Here is a 25,383-nt window from a genome sequence, read left to right as displayed (position 1 = left end):
CAAGAAAGATCCCCTGGAGAAGGAAATGGCAACCACTCCAGTATTCTTGCCTGGAGAATCCCATGGACAGAGGAGCCTAGCGGGCTACAGTCCACGGGGTCGCAAAGTCAGACACAATTGAGTACACACCCACGTGGGGGTCATCATGAGGTCTGGTGTGAAAAGAGCACTGTCTGTGTCATCTGCTGTGAAATCGAGTCATTTTGTGATCAGTCTTAATTTTTGTTGGTAAATACATGGTCAGCCATGTACCTCTAGCTTTAGAGGACAGAGATATGCCAGTTTAATTGGTAAAAACAAAAGGCAAGCCCTCACATCCCTTTCTTCCTGTTATGCTATTCATGTATTGTGGATGAGCAAGTAGGGTTGTCATTTCCTCTGGCTTTTCGATACACCTGCTGCCAGGATGGTCCTTGGTATCTGCCATGCGTGGCAATCGCGAGAACCAGTTGTGCCAGCTTGGGCGCCAGTTTTAATGAACACAGCTTCACTTCTAGGGACACTTTGCACTTTCTGTGTGTATTGACTGGTTATGTATGTGCACATTTTAAATTATTTGCTCTATTGGGCCAGAGCTCTCTAGTTTGAGTTTTTCTTTCTGTAGTTGTTAGGAGTGTGTGTTTGTATTCAGTGTGTGCTCACTTGTGTCTCACTTTTCGTGACCCCATGGTCTGTAGCCCATCAGACTCCTCTGTTCATGGGATTTCCCAGGCAAGAATACAGGAGTGGGTTACCGTTTCCTCCTCTGGGGGATCTGCCCAACCCAGAGATCAAACCTGCATCTCCTGTGGCTGCTGCATTGTCAGGTGGATTAAAGAATCCACCACTGAGCTATCTGGGAAGCCCAGTTACTAGGAATAATTGCACTTATTAGGAATTCTAGTCCCAGGCATTTATATTATAAGTATTTTTTTCCAAGTATTTTCCCATAGATTGTCTTTTGTTTGCTGGACACTTTGTTTTAAAGAAAGATTTTGAGACACAGGAAAATTGAAAGTAAGAGTGTTTCCTCTGTTCAGTACTACATTGAGTTGCTGGAGAATTCCAATGTAAAGGCCTAAGAGGGTGGAGTCTCTTGTTACTTTTACCTTGTGGTCTATTATAATAATAGCACGAAGTATATGCAGGAAAAAGAAGTCACTTCTCATTTTATGTAAATGTAAAAAGGTCAAAGGAATGGCAGGAGTAGATTCCTGTTACTTTTACCTTGTGGTCATAAAAAGCATGCAAGAGAAGAAGCCACTTCTCATTTTTATGTAAGTGCAAAAAAGGGCAAAAAAATTGGCAAGAGTAAACACCAAGAAATGGGCTGGGTTGTGGAACATTACACACAGCTCCACAGGTTAATGTTCTCGATATAATATATTCTCACTGACTTGAATATAGTATAGAGGAGACATAAAAATTTAATATATTAAGTTTTTGCAAAGCAGTATAAAGTGTAATTCATTGTTTTGAAAGCAAACATAAAATGTGAGTCCCCTGGCCGTTCCCCCTCCCCAGAGATAATCAGTGTTAACTCTTGGACGTGTGTCTGTGTCCATATGAGTGTATGTGCACCTGTGTGTCTGTGGCCATGCCTGCGTCCTTTTGTATGTTTCCGTGGGTACCTGTCCCTGGAGGAGGGCATGGCAACGCACTCCAGTACTCTTGCCTGGAGAGTCCCCACGGACAGAGGAGCTGCCTGGCTACAGCCCACGGGGTCGCAAAGAGTCGGACACGACTGAGCGACTCAGCACAGCCCGGCACAGACTGGGCACCTCTGTCCCTGTGTGTGTCCTTTTGTGTGTGTCTTTTGTGCGTATCTGTGTGTGTGTGAGTAGACCGGTGCTTCCTGCCTGGACACATACGGGTCTCCCTGGCCTGCTGCTCTATGCCTGTCTTTCCACACGGTCGAGATGCCATGTGCTTTCCGGCAGTTCCGACGGAGCCGCCTCAGTGCCCTGCACATGTCTCTTAACCAGCCCCCGCGGAGGCGCATCCCTCCAGATGCCCTGCTGTCAGTGTGACGGGCCTGTCCTCGTCCATGTAGCTCTGCACACTGGGTTGGTCCATAGGATTGCTGCCCAAGAATCACTAGGAAGTCGGAGCCGTCTGGAAATTCAGAATTGCCGTCAGAAATCCTCCACCTCACCAGCACCCCTGAAAACTGAAAGCGTTAGTTGTTTAGTCGTGTCCCACTGTTCGCGACCCCATGGACTGTCGCCTGCCAGGTTCCTCTGTCCATGGGATTCTCCAGTCAAGAATACTGGAATGGGTTGCCATGGTCTTCTTCAGGGGATCTTCCCAACCCAGAGATCGAACCCGGGTGTCCCGCATTGCAGGCAGATTCTTTACCATCTGAGCCACCAGGGAAGCCCCACCAGCACCCTCTAACTGCAATCTTTTGAAGTAATTTCTCTCTGCCTCATGGGGGAATGTTTAGGTGTTTTATTTAAGTTACATTTCTTTATTAGTAGAGTTAAGAACCCTTGGAGTTACTTTTGAAGGTAGGAAAGTCTTATATGATTAGGAGAAAATTAAGAATGCAAATAAATTACGTTTTAAGGCAGAACTTTTCAACAGTGTCATTTATCTAAGTTTGCTCTCTCTGTAGGTCTAAGTGAGGACTGAAACACCAGATTTAGTGGCATTTCAAATATCTCCCAGTGCACACAGCATCCTTTGACCCTTGGGGAAACAAGCCTAGGAGCATATCTTGTGCCGAGCTCCCCATGGTGTCAGCAACCCTGAAGGACACACATTCCTCCCCAGAGGCAGGCCGACCAGTAAAGTCAGGCCAGGGGTGGGGGTTATCTTCTTTTAGCCAGCGTTAAACTATCTGGGCTCAGAGACAGGTGCACATGCTATGCTTGGGCACCGCACACCTTCCAAAGAGACAGTCCACGTGTGAAGTGTAGAATGGTGTTGCACAGGTGGTTGGTCCCTCCCCCCACGGGCGTGCGAGGTGCGGTGTGGGCAGGACAGACCTCAGACAACACCCTTGGCCCACAGTTCCTTCCTGGTAGGATCCTAGCCTTCAGTCACTAGGCACATCTGAGAACACAGTGCCAGATCAGGACTTGTGTGCTGCACATACTGCATAGGCATGCATGTACACACATGGACACACATGCACATACCTAAAGGTATATAGATGCATGAATGAACCTGAATAAATATAGGTACATGTATGTACACAGTACATGGAGCGCATACACTTACAGATGTGCACACAGCACATACATACGCTGATACACACGTGCACATGTATGCATGTATGCACACACACACACATGCACAGACGTGTGCATGATTTCCTGAAACAGCCCTTAGCCTGTTTTTCTCTGTCCCACCCGCTGACATGATTCACAGTCACTCGGGTGGAAGGCTGCTGTGTGACAGACACTGACAGGCCCCTGAGGGATGGGCTCAGAGACCCCTTGGGGTTCCATTCTCCTGACATTTAAAGTGGGGTCGTGCACTCCGGCTGCAGCAGCACAATTATGTGCAGGTAATGGATGTGACATTGTGTTGACCTTGTCTTTCTAATGGGCTCCTGTCTCAGTGTGACACTTTGACATGGGGGAGGCCAAGTGTGCACTCCAGAGCCTCGGCTCCCAGCAGAAACACCCATGGAAGCCGGCAGGATGGGCGCTTGGTCCAGTTGTATCCATTTGAACATTAAGGCTTTGATTCTTAATGCAGCATCCTGTTAGCAGTCTCAGAGTCCGTGTCCCTGGTTGAGTGCACCGTGGCTGTGTGTCTGTGTGTGTGTGCCCTGTGCTTTGCTTAGCACTTAAAAATTATACAGAACAATGCATGCTTGTTGAAAAAGAGCAAACATCAAACCCTTTCAAATCATAAAGTAAAACATTTGGCCCCCACACTCCCTCCCCCAAGAGGAGTCAACTCTGTGTGACGTGGACCCTCCTGACCTTTGGCTGTTCATGTGGGTTTTTTTAAAGGCCATCTGGGGACACAAGGCAGGTGGCCCTTGTTGTTGTTGTGAGTCGCTCAGTCATTTCCAACTCTTTGCAGCTCCACATATCCAGAAATGGCTAGGACCAAAAGGTGAAGGGAAAATGAAATGGCAGAGGCTGGATAGAAGGTCAGCCAAGTCCATGTGCTTGGGTTTAATCTGAGGGAGAAACATTCCACGTAGGGAAATGATATGCTCCGATTTACATTAAAAACATTATTCTGGCTGCTGCTTCTGTTTGGTAAATGTGTTACAAAGAGGTTGTGTCTGTTTGTAATTATATACAACTGCTGGCAACAGATCTAGAAGAAAAAAACAGTAATTTAAAAAGCTAAATAATTTATTATCGAGTCTAGAGGTAGGCAGAAGAAAGCAGGTGTAAAGTCTTTAGTATGTTGTGAGGGTCCTCAGTTTTTCTGGATTTCTACTTGGCTGTTCTTAGAATGAGATTCTTATCTTCATGTACCTTCATGTTCACAAGGTGGCTGGCAGAGTTCCAGCCATCAAGTTTGAGTTCCAGGCAGCAAAAAGAGGAAAGGCTGAAGCCAAAAAAAAAAAACCAAAAAAAACCAAAATAAAGCTGAGTCAGCCTCCTTTAAAAAACTTTCCTCCCTCACATTCTCCCACAGAGTTCAAAAGTCTGTTCTGAATTTCTGTGTCTCTTTTTCCGTTTTGCATATAGGGTTATCGTTACCATCTTTCTAAATTCCATATATATGTGTTAGTATGCTGTAATGTTCTTTATCTTTCTGGCTTACTTCACTCTGTATAAGGGGCTCCAGTTTCATCCATCTCATTAGGACTGGTTCAAATGAATTCTTTTTAACGGCTGAGTAATATTCCATGGTGTATATGTACCACAGCTTCCTTATCCATTCATCTGCTGATGGGCATCCAGGAAAGTTTTTTGAGGGTGGGATATTTCAAAAGAACAGCATGTATACTATTTATGGTGAAACAGATCACCAGCCCAGGTGGGATGCATGAGACAAGTGCTCGGGCCTGGTGCACTGGGAGGACCCAGAGGAATCGGGTGGAGAGGGAGGTGGGAGGGGGGATCGGGATGGGGAATACGTGTAAATCTATGGCTGATTCATATCAATGTATGACAAAAAAAAAAAAAACTTTCCTGGAATTCCTACCTTCTCTAACTTCTATTCACAGTTCTTTGTTCAGAACTGCCACCAGGAAAACTGGCCAAACTGCCATTCCTATGTAAAATCAAAATACTATTAGTGAGAATGGAGGGACATGGGTGCTGGGACAGGAAGCCAGCAGTCTCTACCCCAGGAAGCAAGAACAGAAGCAAAAGTGAGGGCGTGGGAGGCTGTGGAGAGTTCAGGGTGGGGGGATGAGCGTTGCTTTTATTGGACCAGTAGTGGTGGACATGGACTTGGGAATGAGCTCAGCCTGCGTCTGGTGCATCCCCAGCCGGTAGCATCATCCACGCTGACAGCTCTCCCCCAGGGCCTGGGTATCCTACAGCTGCGTAGGATTTCTGTGGGTGTATTTAGTGTTCACTGGACACTCTGGGATTGCTGAATGAGTCCCTTTCGGAGCCTCTCACCTGGCCTGGGCTTCTGGACCCACCTGTACCTCACTTCCCTACTAAGGGCTGGAGAGCAGGGACCCCACCCTGGGCCCAGGCTGAGGGTGACGTGTGACCCACGTGATGGGCCTCTCCAAGACTTGGCTCCTCGTGAGGCAGCCCTCTCTTCTTCCCCTCCTAGCCTCCTCAGCCTCCTGGTGTATCTGATGTTGCGTTCAGTGTGGCTTGCGCCCTTGTCGCTGGGTATCTGGGCTACATCCCCGTGGGCTTGGCCTGTAGCCCAGGGCCCGTCCTCTGATAGCTGTGTTGGCGCAAAGCCATGCTCCATTCATGCGTCAGCTCTGGCTGCTTTCGAGCTACTCTGCCAGGCTGGAGGACCTGGGACAGAGGCTCCAGGAATCAAAAAGCTGAAAATAATGCCCTTTTAAGCTGTTTGTTGACAAGAGGTGCCGCCTCCACCTAGGATGGGCCAGTCCCTGGAGGAAACAGACTCGGTGTACTCCTTGATTAATAGGTACGTCGGGATGGAGAACAGACACTGGGTGGAGGCAGGGAGCCTGGCCAGGCAGCCTTCGGGCTGGAGGAGGAGGTGCAGAGTGGGGCCCGAGCAGGGAAGCTGGGCGGGCAGATGTGGCCTGGCTCCTGGTGTCTGGCCCTTGCCCAACATCCCCCAGGTGGCAGGTGCTCACCGTGAAGTCCCCTGTGATTCCTTCCTTAGTGAAGTGGAGCCGGGGTGGTAGTGCCCCTTATTACACATAAAAAGCAAAATGCAATTAAAAAAAGACCCTCCCCCACCCAGAGTACTGTGGAGGGTGAGCTGTGCTCCCTGCGAGGCTTTGTAGAGCCAGACAAGCCCACCAGGGGTATGAGAGATAACTTCCCAGGCAAAATGAGGAAGGAGCCAGGAGCGCTTCCTGGAGGCGGTGACTTAACCAGGGCAACAGGAAGCCAAAACGTCTCCCCAGACCCTCTTGAGTGGTTTGGTCTGCTCTGATATGTCAGAGCACAGTTGGTCAGGCACTGGCCTGGGGCAAGCTGAGGGAGGTCTGGGGAGGCTGAGCCGGAAGAGGACCGCTGGAGAGGGAGTGAGGAGCTGGCTGTCCCTTGGACACCCTGAAGAGTGGTGGTCAGGAGGCTGACAGTGATGGGGGCAAGGTGAAAGTTCTAGAAAGGGAGGGCCTCGGGGTGTCAGTTGGACTGGTAGACGTGGAAATGGGCTGGCTTGGTGGGGGTGGAAGGAAGAGGAGGAGGTGAGGATGACTGACGCGTGGGGGAGGGGAGAGGCAGCTGCTCCCCCATTTTGCAGAAGAGGGTACTCAGCGTGAGGAGGAGACTGAGCACCTGTGGACTGCGTTGGGGGGCCCTGGGGGCAGCGTGTAGAGAATGCAGGGGTCCCGCTGCACTCTCTTCCCCACGTGTGGTTGGCAAGGGTCCTGCCTCTGCTCAGGCCAGTGTTTTCATTTAAACCTTTCCTGAGAAGCCGGGAATGAGTCCATCTCAGAGGTTCACTGGGTTCCTGGTGGGGCCTTGGGTCAGAGGCAGACCCCAGTGTTACCGATAATTGCTCCAATCCACTGATATCCACAGGTTCACCTGCGGGTATATTCATCATATATTCACCTCACATATGGTGCACAGTCTGAGCAGGTAGCAGCCGGACTCAGGTGGTCATGGGGCAGGGACAGAGGGTGGGTGCCAGGAGACCTGGGGACCCCCAGCCCCAAGTTTCTCTGTTAAGCACTGGCCTATTCTTGCCATGAGGTGGCATCAGGGTGGCCCTGTCCCTTGCAGGCAATCAGCTGTTCCTGCACGACCTGGCCCTGCGTGTATGGATGTGGTGTGTGTGTACATGTCTGTACTTAAGCACACATGTGTGCTTGCACGGGTGAGTGTGCTTACACATTTCAGCCTCCACCTAGCTCTCTGGTCTTAGCTCTGGCCATCATCCTTGATGAGTATTACAGGAACTGGGAAGCCAGAGTCTCCACGGGAAACTGAAACCCCAGTTCTGTTCCCTTCCTTCCCATCACTTTACCAGCTGCACACAGTGCCCACACAGGGAAGAAGCTGGGCAGCCAGGCGTGCGTTTGTCCCGCTGGTCGGGTCCCTGTCTGTCCTGTGTTCCAGGCCAGTCTGAGGAGCAGGAAGCCCTGACCCTGTAGCAGCTTCTGGGGTGCAGTGTCTGTGTGGGGCTGTCCCCCTCAGGAGGCCCCTTACGTCTCCCCACTCTCTGTTCCTCCGCAGAAGAGTCCGTGGCTGAGGCTGTGGTGAAAGCAGAGCCTTGGGCGGGGGCGGGGGTGATGTCGAGAGAACAGAAAGCAGGCGTTATTGCCACACATCCTGACTTGCATCCTTTCCTTTGCACTTTCTTCCAGAATTTCTTCAGAAGGCCGTAGAGCAGCGCGCTGTTTGAGAACCAGGTGGCCTTTCACATTTGCCCTGGTGAGAGCGGCAGACCTCACCCAGAGTGAGCGCTGAGAAATGCGGGGCCTGCGGGCTGGTGCTGCCCACCAGCTCCGGGCTGCGCTGCGGCTCTGAGCGGCCACCACCCCACCGTGACGCCCGCTGTGGGCTCCGCTGCCCGCCAGCATTTGCTGCTGAAGCCACCGCTGAAGCCCTGACTGATGAGGATGTGTGCCCCTGTTGGGGGTCTGCTCGCCGCCCTCGCCGTGGTGTTTGGGACGGCCGTGGCGTTTGCTCCCGTACCTAGGATCACCTGGGAGCACAGAGGTGAGGGCAGAACTGTGGCAGGTGCTGGCAGTACCTGACGGGGATGGGCGCGCTGCACCCTGCTCTGGTGTGGAGAAGCATGGGTGCCCTTGGCTGCTGGGTCCGTATTCTTGGCCCTTGTGTGTGGACAGAGGGCCTGCACTGCCGCTTTGGGGAGATGCTCCGATACCTGGAGACACTCGCAGGGCTTCTTCTTGGCCCTCTGATTTGGTTTCTAAGTCAGGGGGCACGCGTGAAGGAAGTTTATCTTCTTTGTGCCTGATGACCTCTGGTGCACACTGCCCGGACACAAACCACAGTATTTTTGTAGTAGGCAGAATGTGGAGCTGAGCTTCAGGCTAATTGTTTCCATTTGCTGTTTATTGGTTTCTCTGTCATTTTCTGTCTTGGGAGCTCTGCCTCGGGACGCCCCAGTCTTTCTGACTCCGTGGTCCTGAGTGAGCTGTGCTTGCAAGACTCAGCTGTCTTGTGCAGAATTCCCGGCACTGTGTGCCGGGAGAGCCTCTGCCCTAGCACATCTTTCTTCAACACGGGAAAATTAGAAGAGGAGAAAGTGAGAACACCTAATGCTTCAATAAAATCAGAACTTGGTGATCCATGGAAAGCCAAGTTTAAAATTGATGCTGGGATGGTCAAAAAGAAGAAACAGCTCCCTAGGAAAGAGTGTCAGTACATTTATATTATTTCTAAATAGCTAGTCCTTAAATTCCTCATATTCCTAAATAGCTATTGATGCAATTACCTAGTAAGTGAAAAAGTCACCTGTTACTCTGCTTTGTAAGTTTGTGGTGGTTATCCTTAGAAAATGCTGCAATAGATTTTTTGTATAAGACTTTGAGGTAAATGATTTTTTCCTGAATAAGAAAATCTTAAATAGTTTTATTCTTTATAAACCTCATCTGTGGGTGATTAAATACACAAGAGATAAGAGTTTGATGGGATGCAGAGGGAACCCCAGTTGTCAGCAGTTTAAGGTATCTGGCCTGAGGTCCCTGGGAGCTCATAAGGTCATACTGCCTCAAGGTCGTGTTCCTACAAGGTCACATTCCTGGGAAGTCACGATCCTGGGAGGTCACACTGCCGGGTTTGGAATTCAGCTGGGCTGGAGGGAGCAGGAAGGGACGTCATGCCACAACACTGGTCAAGCGAAATGTGTCCATGGTGGCCTCACACTTGGTGGTGGCCTCGGCGGGTCTGTTGCACCCAAAGGTGCCTGAGTTCTGGCTTTGGCCTGGGCCTGGCCACCGTGGCAGCAGACCCCAGGCATGGCCCTGGTGGGTCGGCAGTGCGCTAGAGGGAGACTGGGTGCTCCGGCTATGTCCAGGCTCAGAAATACCTAACACTTTCTCCTCTTGCCCTGCCCTCCCCAGAGGTACAGCTGGTGCAGTTTCACGAGCCGGGCATCTTCAACTACTCGGCCCTGCTGCTGAGTGAGGACGAGGACACCTTGTTCGTGGGTGCCCGGGAAGCCGTGTTTGCCTTAAACGCACACAACATCTCTAAGAAGCAGCATGAGGTATGGTGTGGGCTCCCTGTGCCCCTGCTGTCTTTTTCTTTCCAGCTTTTCCTCCTCAAGTCCATGAGCTGGGCTCTTCCTGGGGTGGCGGTCCCTTTCTTGGCTGTGCAGCCTCACCCCAGTGGCCGGTCCCATGGGCCGTCCTGCACATCCAGCGAGCAGCCTCCCTGCCCACCAGGGCCTAGGGCACTGTTATCCAGAAGCTCCCCTCCTGCCCTATGTCCACGAGCCCCATCTCCGGGTGTTTGCCCTGGCAGCCTCCGTCCTCCCGAGGCTGGCAGCTCACCCGGGGATCACCCTCTTTTTATCTTGGATTATTGACTGTTTTATTACGGAAAATCTCAGGCACACACGGGAGCAGAGGGAGTGATATGATGACCCCTGTACCCCCTCACGGAGAAGGCAATGGCAACCCACTCCAGTACTCTTGCCTGGAAAATCCCATGGACGGAGGAGCCTGGTGGGCTGCAGTCCATGGGGTCTCGAAGAGTCGGACATGACTGAGCGACTTGACTTTCACTTTTCACTTTCATGCATTGGAGAAGGAAATGGCAGCCCACTCCAGTGTTCTTGCCTGGAGAATCCCAGGGACGGCGGAGCCTGGTGGGCTGCCATCTAAGGGGTCGCACAGAGTCGGACACGACTGAAGCGACTTAGCAGCAGCAGCAGCAGTACCCCCTCGAGGCTCCTGCAGGACAAGGCTTCACCCCTATCCTCTCATCCCTGTCCTTGTCCTCTGCTCCCGGTGGGAGCAAGTCCCAACCACACGTTCTTCATCCCCAAAAGTTTCCCAGAGCATCTCCTAAAGGTAGGACTCCTATTTTCTTTTTTTCCGAAATATCATTATTGCATTCTAACAATTAATGTCATCAAATAGTGTTCAAATTTCATGGACTCTCACATTAATGATGTTTAACTATTCAGTTTGCTTGGGTTGAAATCAGACTGTCTATGTGGCCGGGCACTCTGCCATCGAATCTCCATTTCTAGAAGCTGCCCTCGGTCCGCTTGCTGGGAAAGCTGCTCTCAGTCCTGTCAGGCCCCCAGTGTTGGGCTGGCTCCTGTGAAAGGCAGGACCCTCCTCCCAGGTGGGCATTCTCCTTGCTGTTGACCATTACAGCCTAGAGCACACCAAGAATTGCCGAATGGGACGTTTTGCCTCTACTTTCTCCATCTGTGTGCTGGAATATTATCTGTGAAGGGGGACTGCCCATCACCAGCTATTCATATCTCCCAAGGCTAGTTCCTGTGGAAATGGCAGGATCAGAGCTTAAAATCTTTGCCTTTCTTTACTAGTTTGCAAAATAATGGGTAAGTTCACTCCGAAGGGAAACAGTAGGTGTGGAGACTGTTTTTAGTATGACCGTAACTCATGGATTCAAACGTTTGAAGTGTCTCAAGCCATTGCAGCCAGACCCTCCCTCAGTGCTCAGACTGTCCCCTCCTAGCCTCTGGCAGTCTCTCCTTGGCTCCTGAGTCCTTAAACACCGCACAAGTGGTTGGTGTAATTTTCTTGTTTTCTGAAATCAAGCTGGCCCACACTCATCTCATGCATTTTCTGCCCCAGACCTCTTTTATTTTCTTGTTTTTGTCTTCATCTCCAGAGGCAGGCATAGTACTTAGTTTCTGTTTCACATAAATGAGATTGCAGTCATTATGCTGTGAAAATAAAGTGTTTAAAATTGTAAGGCGCTTAGAGCAGAGGGGTGCTCACAGCCTGATTCCCTCTCAGCCCCTGCTCCCGGTGTTGGTCAAACCCCAGTCTCCTCGACAACTCGGGCCAACACTGTCTTTCAGAATCTCATGCTGGGAGCTCCCTGGTTCCACCAGGCACATAGATGCTCAGTCAGAGCCTGCATTGTTCTGTTAATTCCCTGACTGTGGCCCTTCAAACTGACCAAGAAGCTTGGGCCCTATTGATGTGAAAGAGAAGAAAAAGTGAAAGGACCCCAGGCCAAGCCTCAGTGAAACCCCCGAGAACGTGGTTAAGGGCCTGTCAGAGTTCATGTTCCCGAGTCCTCAGGCATTGCCTGTAGATGACGAAATTGTGTACATTTTAATTGCAAAAGAAAGTTACTGTTTGGAATGGGACTTTGTTCTGCTTTCACGCGTCCTGGTCCTGATGAGGGCCCCCATTTCTCTAAAGACATGTCACTGGGGGGGTTCAGGTCACTGCTGTGGAGAAGCTCCTCCTGCTGCTTCCTGACCCCCGAGTGCCTGAAGCCGACTTCGGTTCTCTGGGGGGAAATGTATTTTGGTGTCAGAGATGGACTATCACATGGGCAGATATGGCGTCTGGGGACGGTGAGGCGGGAGTGTGGGAGCCTTCAGTGAGGCAAGACTGTTGCTTCCCTGGGGGGTGAGGGGCCAAGGCACCTGCCGGCCTGACTGCCCGTCCACCTAGTGTGGAAGGAGCAGGAACCCAGGTCTCAGCGGAAAGACGCTCGACCTGAGGAAGCCATGTGGCTCCATCTCTTTCATCTGCTGCCATCACATAAAATGTAAAGCATCGTAACCCTGCTGTTCCGCTGAGCAAGTAAATATCTAGACTTTTTACTGGACTCGAAAATCACTTTTGAATGGTTGAAAAAACCCACTCGATGTTTGAAAGTGCCTCCAGTTTATTTAGGAACTTCCCAACTGTCCTGTGGCTAGGACTTTGCGCTTCCGTTGCAGGGGGCGGGAGTTCCATCCCTGGTCGCTGAACTGAGCTCCTCCATGCTGTGTGGTGCACGCCTCGCTCCCCCAAAAAAGAGAGAGAATGCCTACAGTTTAGGTTTTGATGACTAATTCTCTCCACTTCCGGTTGTTTTGTTTCTGAAGTTGTTTTGCAGTGAGTAGTGGTCATCTTTCTTCCAGGCCCCCTTTCAGGCTGTGCGGGGTGAGGATCACAGAACACTCTTGAAGCCCCTGTTGCTCACATGCAGCAGTGTCTGCTCTGAGCCTCACTTTGTAATCTGAGATCTTAATGCCTCGGGGAATACCTGTGTTTCAAATACCAATGTGTGCTTTGTAAACTGTGTGTTTATATACCAGTCTGTCCTTTTTATTAAAGGGGGAACATGCACTGAAATGGACTCTTTCCTTCTTCCTCACAGGCTTATTGGAAGGCCTCAGAAGATAAGAAAGCAAGATGTGCAGAAAAGGGGAAATCAAAACAGGTAATTTATTTTGCAAGCTTCAAAGACCACTCGGGGAACGGCTTACTTGTTTTACTCTCCCCAGTACCCCGACTTATGCTAAGTAGCCCCCGGAGTGTTCATTGCTGCTTATCCTGCAGGTCACCTCTCTGTTCCCAAGTGGTGAGCTTGGGGCTCTCAATGCCAGTGCCAAACATACGCGGCTTTTGAAAATTACTTTAAAGTTGATCTGAGTTTAATTGGTCCAAATGGCCTGAAACTTTGACTGTAGAAAATGATGTCTGATGCTTGCCGGCTAAAGGTGTAAAACGCAGGGAGGCCTTGTGCTTCTCCTAAACAGCAATGGCCTGGAGGGGTTGCTACAGGATTTTTGACAACATCTACCCATTCCTGGAGATTCTGCTCCTTCTCTAGGAGATACTGGGCACCTCAGCATGGGGCTTCCCCGAGGCTCAGTGGGTAAAGAATCTGCCTGCGGTGCAGGAGACTCTGAAGATGCAGGTTCAATCCCTTGGTCGGGAAGATTCCCCTGGAGGAGGGCATGACAACCCACTCCAGTATTCTTGCCTGAAGAATCACATGGAAAGGAGCTTGGTGGGCTATAGTCCATGGGGTCACAAAGAGTTGGACACAGTTGAGCTACTCAGCACAGCCTGATCCATCTGGGGAACATTGGGCTGAATGTCCATCTCCCTCCAGAATTCTGGGTTACCCCCACCCGCTGAACCAACGTCAGAGTCTCAGAGTATAAAAGCCTCATCTTCCTTGGTCGTTGGTTAAGACAGCTCAGTTATGGTCAGTTTCAGTAGCTGGTGGCTAATTTCAAAACAATTAAAATTTAAAGAAAAACAGAAATTTTGGCTAACCTTTTTTTTTTAGCAAAATACTAAGCACTGTCACAAAAGTCACTAAACTGGAAATGAGGGAAAATGCAGGCATTGCAATGTAATAAGAGGTGTCGCAGGGAGTTATCTTAGACCTAAGTTACAACAGGCACTTGGGCTGGGCCCACGTGGAGGTCGTACAGCGGACAAGGGTCCCTCCCAGTTCTTTCACGGAGTATGAATTAGTTCCAACCAGTTTAAAAACAGTTATGGCCAAAGAAGCCTTTCCTGAATGGAGATAATTTCAGATGTTAACACATATAATCCCAGTACACTGCAGCCTAGAATAGCCAGTGGGTTCCTCAGTGGCATCTGGTTTTCCTGATGGGCCTCTCTGATGTGCAGCCAGGCTGGGAGCCCCTCCTTAGTCCTGCCTCTCCCCTGAGCTGGGCGGGCTGGGCACACCCCTCTCCTCAGCAGCACTGTTTCCAGTTGCATGCATTAGGGTGTCAAGGGTAGGGTCCCCCAGAGAAAAAGGAAAGCAGAGGGAATTCTGCACAGCACACCCCCACGTGGGTCTGCCAACACAATGAATGGTTTGTGTTGCTCCTGAGAGCAAACGCATTTTTTCCTGTGCTGGCTGTCCACTGAGATTCAGGGTCAGCTCTCCTTGCTTTCTGGCCGGCATGTCTTTGCTGAGTATAGATCAGTGACTGAGGTAGCAGCCCGTGAACCCTGTAGAAACTGAAGCATGCAGGCCAGCTGCACATGTAGGATTGCCCAGGTCTGGGATCAGATCTCAGGGAGCCTGCCCCCACCGTGCCGGGCAGAGCAGGGCTGGCCTGTGGAGATGGAAAGCGTCTGAGGCCCGAGGTGGTCAGCGAGCTGTGAGGAGCTGCTGTCAGGCGTGGTCCCTGTTCTAGAGCGAGCAGGGTGAGCCGTTGGGGTCGTGGAGGGCGTCCGGTGGAACCTGCTCAGTGCTTGACCCGTGCGCTTCTCTTCCCTGTAGACAGAATGCCTCAACTACATCCGTGTGCTTCAGCCGCTCAGCACCAGCGCCCTTTACGTGTGCGGGACCAACGCGTTCCAGCCAGCCTGTGACCACCTGGTGAGACATGCGGGCGCCCTGGTCGGTGGTTGAAGTGGAGTGGGGCTCGAAGCAGCGCTGAGTGGTCTCTATTCTGCAATCGGGGAGGATTTTCCTCCTGCCACCCATGTGGGAATTGGGGCAGCTGTGGCTCCCCACAAGGCCTCCACCCCCTCAGCAGCCTCCTCTAAGCCTTCCTGTCTGTAAACCACCATGACTGAAGGCGTGGATGGGGCAGGACTCATGGGGCCGCTGGGCCGTAGTGTGGGGCTGGCTGTGGGGTGACCTTCTGGGGAGGCCAGTGTTGACGAGGAGAAGCACCATCATGCCCTGATCCAGCATCTTGCCTATTTCTCATTGACGCATTTTGCATTTTGTGAGGAAGCATGTATGACAGGGGCCGTGGTCAGGCGGAACAGTCAGGACTTTTGCTCCTGTGTGCTAGGTTCATGTATGTTACGGGCTGAATGTTTGTGTCTCCCCAAATCCAAATGTCGAAGCCCTAATTCTCTGAATGTGATGGTATTTGGAGATGCAGCCAGTGAGGAGGTAATTAAGGTTAAATCATGTCATGAGGATGGGGTCCTAATCCGATAGGATGATGGCCTTTGAAGAAGAGACAGAGGCACCAGAATCTCTCTCTTTCTCTCACCACATGAGGAACAGTGAGAAGGCAGCTGTCTGCAAGCCAGGAGGAGGTTCCTCACCAGGAACCCTCCTTGCCAACATCACCCTGATCTCAGACTTGCAGCCTGAGATCCATGAGGCACGAATGTGTGTTGTTGCAGCCCCACCCCTGGTCTGCGGTCTTCATGGCGGCCCGGGCTCACTGGGACAGCACGTCTGCCACTGTGGTCTTGGGGTACCACTATCCAGTGTTGGCTGTTGAGGTGCAAGTTGTTCCCTGATCCTCTTTTCTGGAATCTGCCCCTCCAGGGAGTGACAACATGATGCCAGTTGGGTGAGCAGCTTTAGAAGCAGGACCCATCTCTCCCTCACCCATGTCATGTCCTTCCTTGCCTCTCCCTGAGTCTCGTCAGTCACCTTCTGCTGTGTTAGGGTCCTTGGGAGAGGGGCCCCCACTCTCCCGCTGCCCTCCTACCACTCCTGACCCGCTTGCTGACAATAAACGGGAAGGAGAGGGCAGACTGGGCAGCAGCGACTCACGAGAGACACTCTTTTTTACTCAGATGATCTGATGAGTCATTTGGAACAACCACAGAGAGGGGAGAGGAGTGTTTTCAATGCACTTCAGATTAGAAAATGAAGCACATTTTCTAGTGTTTGTTCCTGATTTAGTGAGTACCTGTCAAGTATAAAGTATGCTAGAGTAGAAAACTGTTTGCTAGAACCCTAAATTCATTGAAATTTAAAATATGTTTTCTGTTCTATTCCCCATTCTGTAGTTATAATTATTTTGTTATGTTAAATTCCTTGTCCTTTTTTTTTGAAGATAAGAATTATTATTTCATTTTTTTTCCATTTATTTTTATTAGTTGGAGACTAATTACTTTACAATATTGTAGTAGTTTTTGCCATACATTGACATAAATCAGCCATGGATTTACATGTGTTCCCCATCCCGATCGCCCATGTTTTCCAAACTTGAGTCAGAGATGAATGACAGGACAAAGTCTGGGCAAGGTAAGGACCTGCTTAGAAAACCTTGCATTAGTACACAGACCCCTGGGGAGGGGTCCACACGTGGCATGGGTTTGCCTCACTGCCTGTGTCCACAGACTCTGGCAACTAGGATTGGGATCTGGGGTGGAGGGGTGTTCCACGGTGTTGAGATCTTCACTCCTCAGAGACAAACTTGGTTTCTTTTTGCTTAAGTCTTACTAGTCAGAAACATTTTGCACATGAAGGATTTCATGGCTCAACTCTGCTAGTCAGATGCTCAAGTTAAGTGTTAGTCACTCAGTCATGCCCAACTCTTTGCGACCCCATGGACTGCAGCCTACCAGGCTCCTGTGTCCATGAGATTTTCCAGCAAGGATACTGGAGTGGGCAGATGCTCAAAGTATAAAAAATTCCATAAACATGTTGGTTGTGGAGGTGGGGGAATCATGTATTTCACTTAAACCTAGACCTAGGGACTTCACTGCTGGTCCAGTGAATAAAAATTTAGCTTGCAATGCTGCACACTTGGGTTCAATCCCCGGTTGGTCCGACATGCCTCAGAGCAACTAAGCCTGTACTCCGCAACTACTGAAACCCATGTACTCTGTAGCCTGCATGCTGCTTTGTGAAGCAATGAAGATCCCTTGTGCTGCAACTAAGACCCAACTCAGCCAAATAAATAATAAATAAACTTTAAAAAAAACAACTTAGACATATTTTTCCCGTGTTTAAAATAAATTTCAAGCCAACGGAAAAGTTGATCATGCATACAGTAGACTGTACAGTTGGGAGCATCCATGTACATGCACATGTGTGGACATGCTGAGTTGTGACCCGTGATCCCTGAGTGCTGTCTCCCGAACATGATCTAACCTCCAGTCCGCATTCAGATTCCCCAGCCGTCCTGCTGAAATGCAGTCAGTGAATCACACTGAATGCACTGTCTCCCCCGTTCACAGCTCCTGACCTGGGAGGTGGCAAATCTGAATACTGCTTCCACCAGCCTGTTAGAAATGTAACTACAGTTTTTTCCATGCCCCCAGCCCTTTCTTCTCTGTGACTGTGATTGTTTCCCTGGCTCTGACAGACATCGAGGCCGCTAATCCACCCATCACAGTTGGGATGTCCATCTTCTTAATCTCCAGGCTGTCAGGTGGAAAATGGAACCCTTTCATTGCCGTGTGCTTCCTGGGTTGCCGGCAGTACACATACCCTTTCTGGTCTGCAGTGCCTGATGGGTTTTTTCTTCTCCAGCTTGCTATGTTTTGACCATTTTCCTCCTGAGATGCTTTCTTACTCATTTGTATAGACTTCTCACATATTCAGGGATGGACATACCTTGTCTGTCATTTTGCTCTCGTGTCCCCCACTTGGTCACTATTGATCTGTCTCCTTCTTTCAGTGGACAGACCCCGTCCAGTCCTCTGTGTGCTGGACCTGTCTGTTTTTCCCCTTTCTTGGCTTTGAGCTCTCTCGCCAGGTGCAGAGAGATGGTCCCAAGACTGAAATGGTCATCCATACTTCACTAGTGCAGCATGCTTCCATCTTTAATACTCTGATCACCAATCCATCTGGAGTGTATCTTGGTGGGTGGGATGAGGTGGAGGTTCTGCTCCTTTTTTCTGTTATCTGTTCATTGGATAGCCTGCTCCCCCACAGCTTTGAAGGCATCTTTATTGATGTTAAAAGTCTGTGTGTGGCCTTCCGGTTCCTTCCGGAGCACATCCTGTGTTTGGTTTGCCCTGGCTGTTCTGTGACCCTAGAGACATCAGCATTGACCGTCTCGGTCTTACAGGGGAGTCAACTGAGGCTCCAGGACCTCGAGGTGCTCTCAAGGGTGTCAGAGGGTGCCAGGGTGATAGAAGGTGCCAAGGTGCTGGCCTCCAGACCTGGGACCAGCTGGTAACAGCATATGTGCTATCCCCTCCATCTCCCCAGAAGAGCAAGTCTGGAAATTAAATGATCCAACAAAGATGCATGATCAGGATGACTGCAGGATTTCAGACATTTTATAATACTCTTCCTTTCTGCTCAATTATAGAACTTAACATCCTTCAAATTTCTGGGGAAAAATGAAGATGGCAAAGGAAGGTGTCCCTTTGACCCAGCACAGAGCTACACGTCTGTCATGGTCGGTGAGTCCTGCTCTTGGTGTCCGTTCCCGGCTTGGCCCCACTGGACCCAGGCGGCCCCGTTCCTCCTCCTCTGCGGTGATCCCCTCTGCTTAGTATCCATATTCACCGTCCTCACAGAAGGTCCAGGAGTCTCTCTATAGAGCTCTTGGATTCGTCATTCAGTAGGATAAATGGCCACCTCCGCAGTCTTTGAGTTAGATTTGGGGACAAGATTATTTTGTATCTGTCGTCTGTGCAAATCACCTGGATGAGTCGGTCAGGTTGAGGGAATGCTTTTTGTTCAAGGGATGTTTGTGACTGAGCCGTGGCCTGCCTTGAAATGCTCTTGCACACCCAAGGCAAGCAAGCCAGGAGCCCCGTGTGCACCCACTGTTGTGTTTGTCATTTTACTGGATGCACGAATTGCTTGTGTTGCTCTTGGCCCCAGACAGTTTAGCACAGAGCACAAAATCCCCCCATGTCCAGAAATAAAACAGGAGACTCAGGAAACAGAAACACGCACCCAGAAGCAGGATGGTGGTCTCTCTGTTTCCTGGGAGGGCTTGTGTCCAGTTGGGAGGAAAAGTGGTGCTGGGGCATCAGCGTGTCACCAACACTAGTGTTCATCCCCTTTTCCTCTTTCTTCCTGCATCACTGAAGATGGAGAGCTTTATTCCGGGACGTCGTATAACTTTTTGGGAAGTGAACCTATCATCTCCCGAAATTCCACCCACAGTCCTCTGAGGACAGAATATGCGATTCCTTGGCTTAACGGTAAGAAGCGGGCCGCATGGTGGAAGGCGTGTTTGTGCTCGGGGTGGCTCCCTCTCTGCCAGAGCCCCCGCTCTAGTTCGCCCTCTGCCGACTCTCAGCCTCATGGGAAGGCGTCCGTGCCTCACCTTCCTGTGTCGTGGGGTTCACGTCAGGCCCAGTGAGGTGGGGGTTCTCCTGGAACCACTCGGGGCTCCACCGCCAGCATCTGGGGGCTTGTTTTCTTCTCTGCTAAGTAAGCTGGTTGTGTGCTAAGTCACGTCTGACTCTTTTCAACCCTCTGGACTGTAGCCCACCAGGCTCCTCTGTCCATGCGATTCTCCAGGCCAGAATATGGGAGTAGATTGCCATGCCCTCCTCCAGGAGATCTTCCCAACCCAAGAGACTGAACCTGTGTCTCTTATGTCTCCTGCATTGGCAGGCAGGTTCTTTACCACTAGTGCCACTTGTGAGCTGGTTTAACCTTGCCTTTACCCTCCTTGAAAATAGATCTGGGGGGCTCAGATTGACAAACTCGGGCTCGTTAGATCAGCACGTGACGTTATACCGTTATCTCTGCATGTCACGTGTCCACATTGGATTCACAATCAGATGGCTCATGGCTACTCACTGGAGACTTTTCTCCTGGGCACTGGCCAGCCTGCCAGAGCCTTGCGGCACCCGGATCTGGTGGTCAGGAGTTTGTCTCTTAGGGATGGGCTGTTTAAACCAGCGAATGCGTATTCCCCAGTGAGTCTCTAGGGATGGTGGCGTCTGGCTCTCTGTTGCCTCCAGGCTGCCTGCCAATTTAGAGATCCAGACCTCAGTTCTTGGGCTGGACTGGGAGGCTATGTGTCAGAAGCCCCACCTCCAGCATCTCCTTAGCCCGAGGAGGGCAAGATGGGCCCCGTCATCATTCCTGGGCCCTGGAGTCTGTGTGAGGTGTGGCTCAGGCACCCTCCCACGTCCTGACAGGGGGTACCCGGGCCCTCTGGGGCTAATCAGAGCGTCCGTCCCTGCAGAGCCCAGCTTCGTGTTTGCTGACGTGGTACGAGAGAGCCCGGAGGGCGAGGACCTCGGGGACGACAGGGTGTACTTCTTCTTCACGGAGGTGTCTGTGGAGTACGAGTTTGTCTTCAAGCTGATGATCCCCCGGATAGCGAGGGTCTGCAAGGTGAGCCCACGCCCGCTGTTCTCTTTGGTCCCTGCACTTGGGGAGAGCACGTCACCAGGCTCCACGCTTCCTCTGAGGTGCCCGTCCCCTACCGCTTATTCTTCCACGCCACAGACAGCGGTGTGGATGGGCTGGCGGGCCCGGCCTTCATCCTTCCTGCAGGTCACCTTGGGGACCACAGGAGCACCGGCCCGTGTGTGAGAGTGACCGGCTTTCTGTCCTCAGGGCTCTGTTCTTAACACATTCCTTAAACCTCTCCCAGTTTATGGGAAGTTAGTTTTCCTGCACTGTATTGACCAAAATCTGTCCCTGGTGGCTCAAGACGGTAAAGAATCCGCCTGCAATGCGGGAGACTCAGGTTCAATCCCTGGGTCGGGAAGATCCCCTGGAGAAGGGAATGGCAGCCACTCCAGTATTCTTGCCTGGAGAATTCCATGGACGGAGGTGCCTGACAGGCTACAGTCCCTTGGGTCACAAAGAGTTGGATGTGACTGAATGACTAACGCTTTCACTTTCACATTGTAATCAGGGGTTTTTCCATTCCAACATAAGGGGTGGGGGGGTGGTTAATGTGTCCAGAATGAGTACAGACACTTCAGTTTCATGATCTTCTGTGTCCAGTTCTCAGAGTTTCAGTGCTTCTGTCCAGACCCAGTCATGTTAGGAGTGTTCCATGATTGTTGCTTAGTGCTCTGTTCACTAAAAAGTGCTTTGGGGAACCTGAAAGGTCCAGAGCATCTCGGCAGATAACTCAAGAGCTGGAAGGAAGTAAAAATCTGATCTCCTTGAGGAATGCCTTTTAGGGGAGACCTCGTCTATGCCACACTGGCCAGAGACAGACTGGAGAGCCTGTGTGTCCTCCAGACCCCGGCTCTGCTGGTCACTCACAGATGGGTCTTGAGTCTGGAGGTGGATGTGAGCCAAAGGGCTAAAGCGGTGACCGCGCAGGAGGACAATGGGGCATCTGCTTTGTGACGCCGAGGGTGGGCAGAGTCCAACAGTTGTTCTGTCTGCAGTTGGGTGACTGCTCGTGGAGCTGTTGTTGTGGGTTGGGATTTGTGCTTTAATCCGTAACCTGAGCTGGCAGGGAAGGGGTTGCTGGGGTCACTGGTGGTCTGCAGCTGGCTTTCCTTTTTGGCCTCAGCTTCCTTTCACTGAGGCAGAGCTGTTCGGGGCTGGAGTACATCCCTCATCACTGGCTCTTCTTTGTGGGGAGCCTCCCCTCCTCTCACTGCACACGTCTTTGGGGTTCCAGCAGGACCAGGGCGGCCTGCCTTCCCCCTACCTCACCTGTCTTTGGGGTTCCAGGGGGACCAAGGCGGCCTGAGGACCTTACAGAAGAAGTGGACCTCCTTCCTGAAGGCCAGGCTCATCTGCTCCCGGCCGGATAGCAACCTCGTCTTCAATGTGCTGCGGGACGTCTTCGTCCTCAGGTCTCCGGACCTGAAGGAGCCCGTGTTCTACGGGGTCTTCACCCCGCAGCTGTGAGTGCTCCAGGCGGGCGGGGGTGGGGTGTTTGCACCGCAGGCTCCTTCCCCACCGCCCCCCCCGCACCCTGCCCCCCACCTCAGGGCAGTCACATCACCCCCTCCTCCCCAGGAACAACGTGGGGCTGTCGGCCGTGTGCGCCTACAACCTGTCCACGGCCGAGGCGGTCTTCTCCCGTGGGAAGTACATGCAGAGCGCCACGGTGGAACAGTCCCACACCAAGTGGGTGCGCTACAACGGGGCTGTGCCCACGCCGCGGCCCGGGGCGGTGAGTGGGCGCGGGCTTCCCCCTGGGAGCGGGGGTGCTGGGGGCACGCTGTCCGCTTCCTGGGTCCTTTCCCATCAGCGTGCTGTGTCACAGCCATTGCTGTCAACTGCCCGAACGAGAAGGTGTTCTGGCTGGCACCGGATGTTTTGTGGGATTAACATTGCACAATAGAATTAGATCTGTTTCGTTTTCTGTGCTTGCAGAGAAACATGATTTCTTGGCAGAGAGATGAGCGCTTCTCTCCATTCGTTAATATGAGTCACATTTTTTATTTCCCTTAAAGTGGTAAATTTGATCTAGAAATCGGTGTGGGTATCTAGGCTGATGTGGCAGCATCCATTTATGATGGGCCTGGTCAGCCGGGCCGTGTACATGGTCCATGGGTGGGACTGTGACCTGGGAGAGTGGCCTGAGGCTTGGAGCTCCCTCCCAGGACTATCCCCTCTGTGGGTGCACCTTTGCTGACGGGTCAGCTCTTTTCCTGCATGTCATTAAGCAAAAGGTGTTTACCTGTGGGCGTGAATTTTGGTGTACACACATTAGGAGCTAGGACAGAAAAAAGAACCTTCATGCTCTCGACCTTTATGCTGTTTATATTTATAACTGGACTGTTTTTAGCCATTTTTCCAGGCTTCTCTTCTGGGAGAGCTAGCAAAAGAGAAATGTGTGGTTTTCAGTTCCAGACGTCTGACACGATTTTTTTCATTTATGAGTTGATGAAAATGACTTCATTGACTACATATCATGAGACACCATTGTGTCCTGTGGAAAAAGAAGACAGTTGCATTTCCTACCTGCTTTATAACTGTGTCTTTAGATTCCTGGGGAAAGGTCAACTCAGTGTTTCCGTCTTGGCAAGAAATCCACAGTGTACTCCCAAGTTCTACACGTCGGGGAAGCCTCGACTCTTGTGTGAGTGCGTGCTGTGTGCCCAAGTGCCCATGGTGATGGCTGATCTGTTTCCTGCAGTGCATCAACCGGGAGGCACGGGCGGCCAACTTCTCTAGCTCCCTCAACCTGCCGGACAAGACCCTGCAGTTTGTCAAAGACCACCCTCTGATGGATGAGTCCGTGACCCCGATAGACAGCAGGCCCCGGCTGATCAAAGGTGACGTGAACTACACGCAGATTGTGGTGGACAGGACCCGGGCCCTGGATGGAACCATCCATGATGTCATGTTTGTCAGCACAGGTGGGTCCCTGGGTTAGAACATGGGTACGTCCAACCAGGGCTTCTTTGGTGGCTCAATGGTAAAGAATCCGCCTGCCAATGCAAGAGACACAGGTTTGATGCCTGGGTCGGGAAGATCCCTTGGAGAAGGGAAGGGCAACCCACTCCAGTATTCTTGCCTGGAGAATCCCATGGACAGAGGAGCCTGGTGGGCTACAGTTTATAGGGTTGCAAAAAGTCAGACACGACTTGAGCAGCCAAACAAAAATAAAGTCCAGCTAATCTCTGCCACATGGAGCCAGCGTCTCGCCCAGGTGCCCACGTGGTGGGAGGATTTGTTCGTGTGTGGGAGGATTTCTGAGAAGTCCCCACACCTGGGTGGCTTCAGATCTCTGTGACCATCAGAACACCTGGGGCACCAGTTAAAAATGCAGGTCCTAACCCGGATCTAGAAATTCAGGTCTGATGGGTCAGGGCTGGTGCAGAGGGAGGCCAGGTGGTGCCGTGGAGGCGAGCTGAAAGCTGCAGACAGGCACGTCCTGCCTCCCTGAGTGAACAACTGGTCTCGAGACCTGTCCTGACCTGCCACGGGAGGCACACCTCTCGTGGTGGCCTGTAGACGCCAACACAAGCTTCCTGGAACGGAGGTGGTGATCAGGCAAAGGAGCAGCAGCAGCGGGCAGGCCCTGTGGTCAGTCCTGGGTGCTACCCAGCCTCTGGCTTCCCCTGCCTGGGGCTCCTGGTGGGCTGGCACCCCCAGAGGCCTGTGGTGCCTAAGAACCACGTCACATTTATTTGGATGACACAGTGTCGACCATTCTGATGAGGAGTATTGGACTTAACAAAGAGCTGTTTATTTTTCAGAAAAAGATGGGGATGACCCATGCCAGCTGGGTGTCCAGTTGTTTATTCTGCCGATGACTCTTCCCTTTGTGGGTCTAATGCAAAAACATCATCTGTTTCTAAGCCTCCTGTTTGGGGAAGGAGTGGGAGGCAGAAGGGTGACTGTTTGCTGCTGTGGCCAACAGCCAGCCAGCATCGTCCTCTCCTCCTGGGGACTGACCTGCAGCTTTGACCTTGCAGACCGGGGCGCCCTGCACAAAGCCATCAGCCTCGAGAATGACATCCACATCATTGAGGAGACTCAGCTCTTCCAGGACTTCGAGCCCATCCAGAGCCTGCTGCTGTCTTCCAAGAAGGTAAGTCCCCAGGGGGCTGGCAGGGCAGCCCCACATTTCAGTGACCACAGCCCCGGCTGGGCCAGACAGGCCCTGTCTTCCATCTGGCCCAGATGAACCTACCTTCAGGCTCTTACAGAAAGTTCTTCCGTGAGCTCTGGGGTACAGGGAAGGCAAAGAAAGTGAAAATGTTAGTCACTCAGTCGTGTACAACTCTTTGCAATCCCATGGACTATAGCTCACCAGGCTCCTCTGTCCATGAGGATTCTCCAGGCAAGAATACTGGAGTGGGTTGCCATTCCCTTCTCCAAGGGATCTTCCCAACCCCAGGATTGAACCTGAGTCTCCCGCATTGCAGGCAGATTCTTTACCATCTGAACCACTAGGGAAGGCAAACTGTGTCCTAAAAGTTGAAGAACCTCCCTGACTTGTTGGGACTGATGTACAGTGCTGTCAGGGGCTCGCTGGGCCATGGAAACACATACTCGTGTGGGAACTTGGTGAGGCTGAGACCTCATCCTCGGGTGCCATCCATGCAGCTCCCTCATTTGCACAGAAAACCGTCCTCTTAAGTGATGACATGCTGAAAAGTCCCCTTAGACAGGGTGCTGTCTCCTCACCGAGGGCAGCATGGTTCTTCCATAAAGGGCTGAGAGTGAACGCTGGAGGCTCTGAAGGCTGTGCTGTTGTAGCTTGAGAGCAGCCATGGACAGTCCAGAAGCAAGTGAGTCCTGTTAGGCCCTAGCAAAGCCTTATTTATGGGCCCCAAGCTTTGCAGTTCACATTTTCTTTCTTTTCTACTTTTATATT

At 51.5% G+C, this 25,383-nt stretch overlaps 1 protein-coding gene across 8 annotated transcripts in view; it reads left to right on the top strand.

Moving 5' to 3' along the window:
• The window catches only part of SEMA4D (semaphorin 4D), a 132,553-nt gene that overhangs the window by 84,901 nt on the left and 22,269 nt on the right, over positions 1-25,383 (top strand). For 7 of the 8 annotated variants that reach the window (XM_043870500.1, XM_043870493.1, XM_043870494.1 and 4 more), the window contains 11 exons: positions 7,886-8,240; positions 9,611-9,756; positions 12,855-12,917; positions 14,730-14,828; positions 18,472-18,565; positions 19,205-19,318; positions 20,317-20,468; positions 21,777-21,952; positions 22,068-22,224; positions 23,194-23,416; positions 24,479-24,594. In XM_043870500.1, coding sequence (XP_043726435.1) covers positions 8,135-8,240; positions 9,611-9,756; positions 12,855-12,917; positions 14,730-14,828; positions 18,472-18,565; positions 19,205-19,318; positions 20,317-20,468; positions 21,777-21,952; positions 22,068-22,224; positions 23,194-23,416; positions 24,479-24,594 — 1,446 coding nt within the window. In that variant the 5' untranslated portion in view covers positions 7,886-8,134. Of the gene's footprint in view, positions 1-2,965; positions 3,005-7,885; positions 8,241-9,610; positions 9,757-12,854; positions 12,918-14,729; positions 14,829-18,471; positions 18,566-19,204; positions 19,319-20,316; positions 20,469-21,776; positions 21,953-22,067; positions 22,225-23,193; positions 23,417-24,478; positions 24,595-25,383 lie in introns of those variants that run through there. The other variant, XM_043870499.1, reaches the window with a different exon arrangement.

This window comes from Cervus elaphus, chromosome 16 (assembly GCF_910594005.1).
Source record: "Cervus elaphus chromosome 16, mCerEla1.1, whole genome shotgun sequence".
NCBI classification, from domain to species: domain Eukaryota; kingdom Metazoa; phylum Chordata; class Mammalia; order Artiodactyla; family Cervidae; genus Cervus; species Cervus elaphus.
This window is presented reverse-complemented; position numbering and strand designations above follow the sequence as displayed.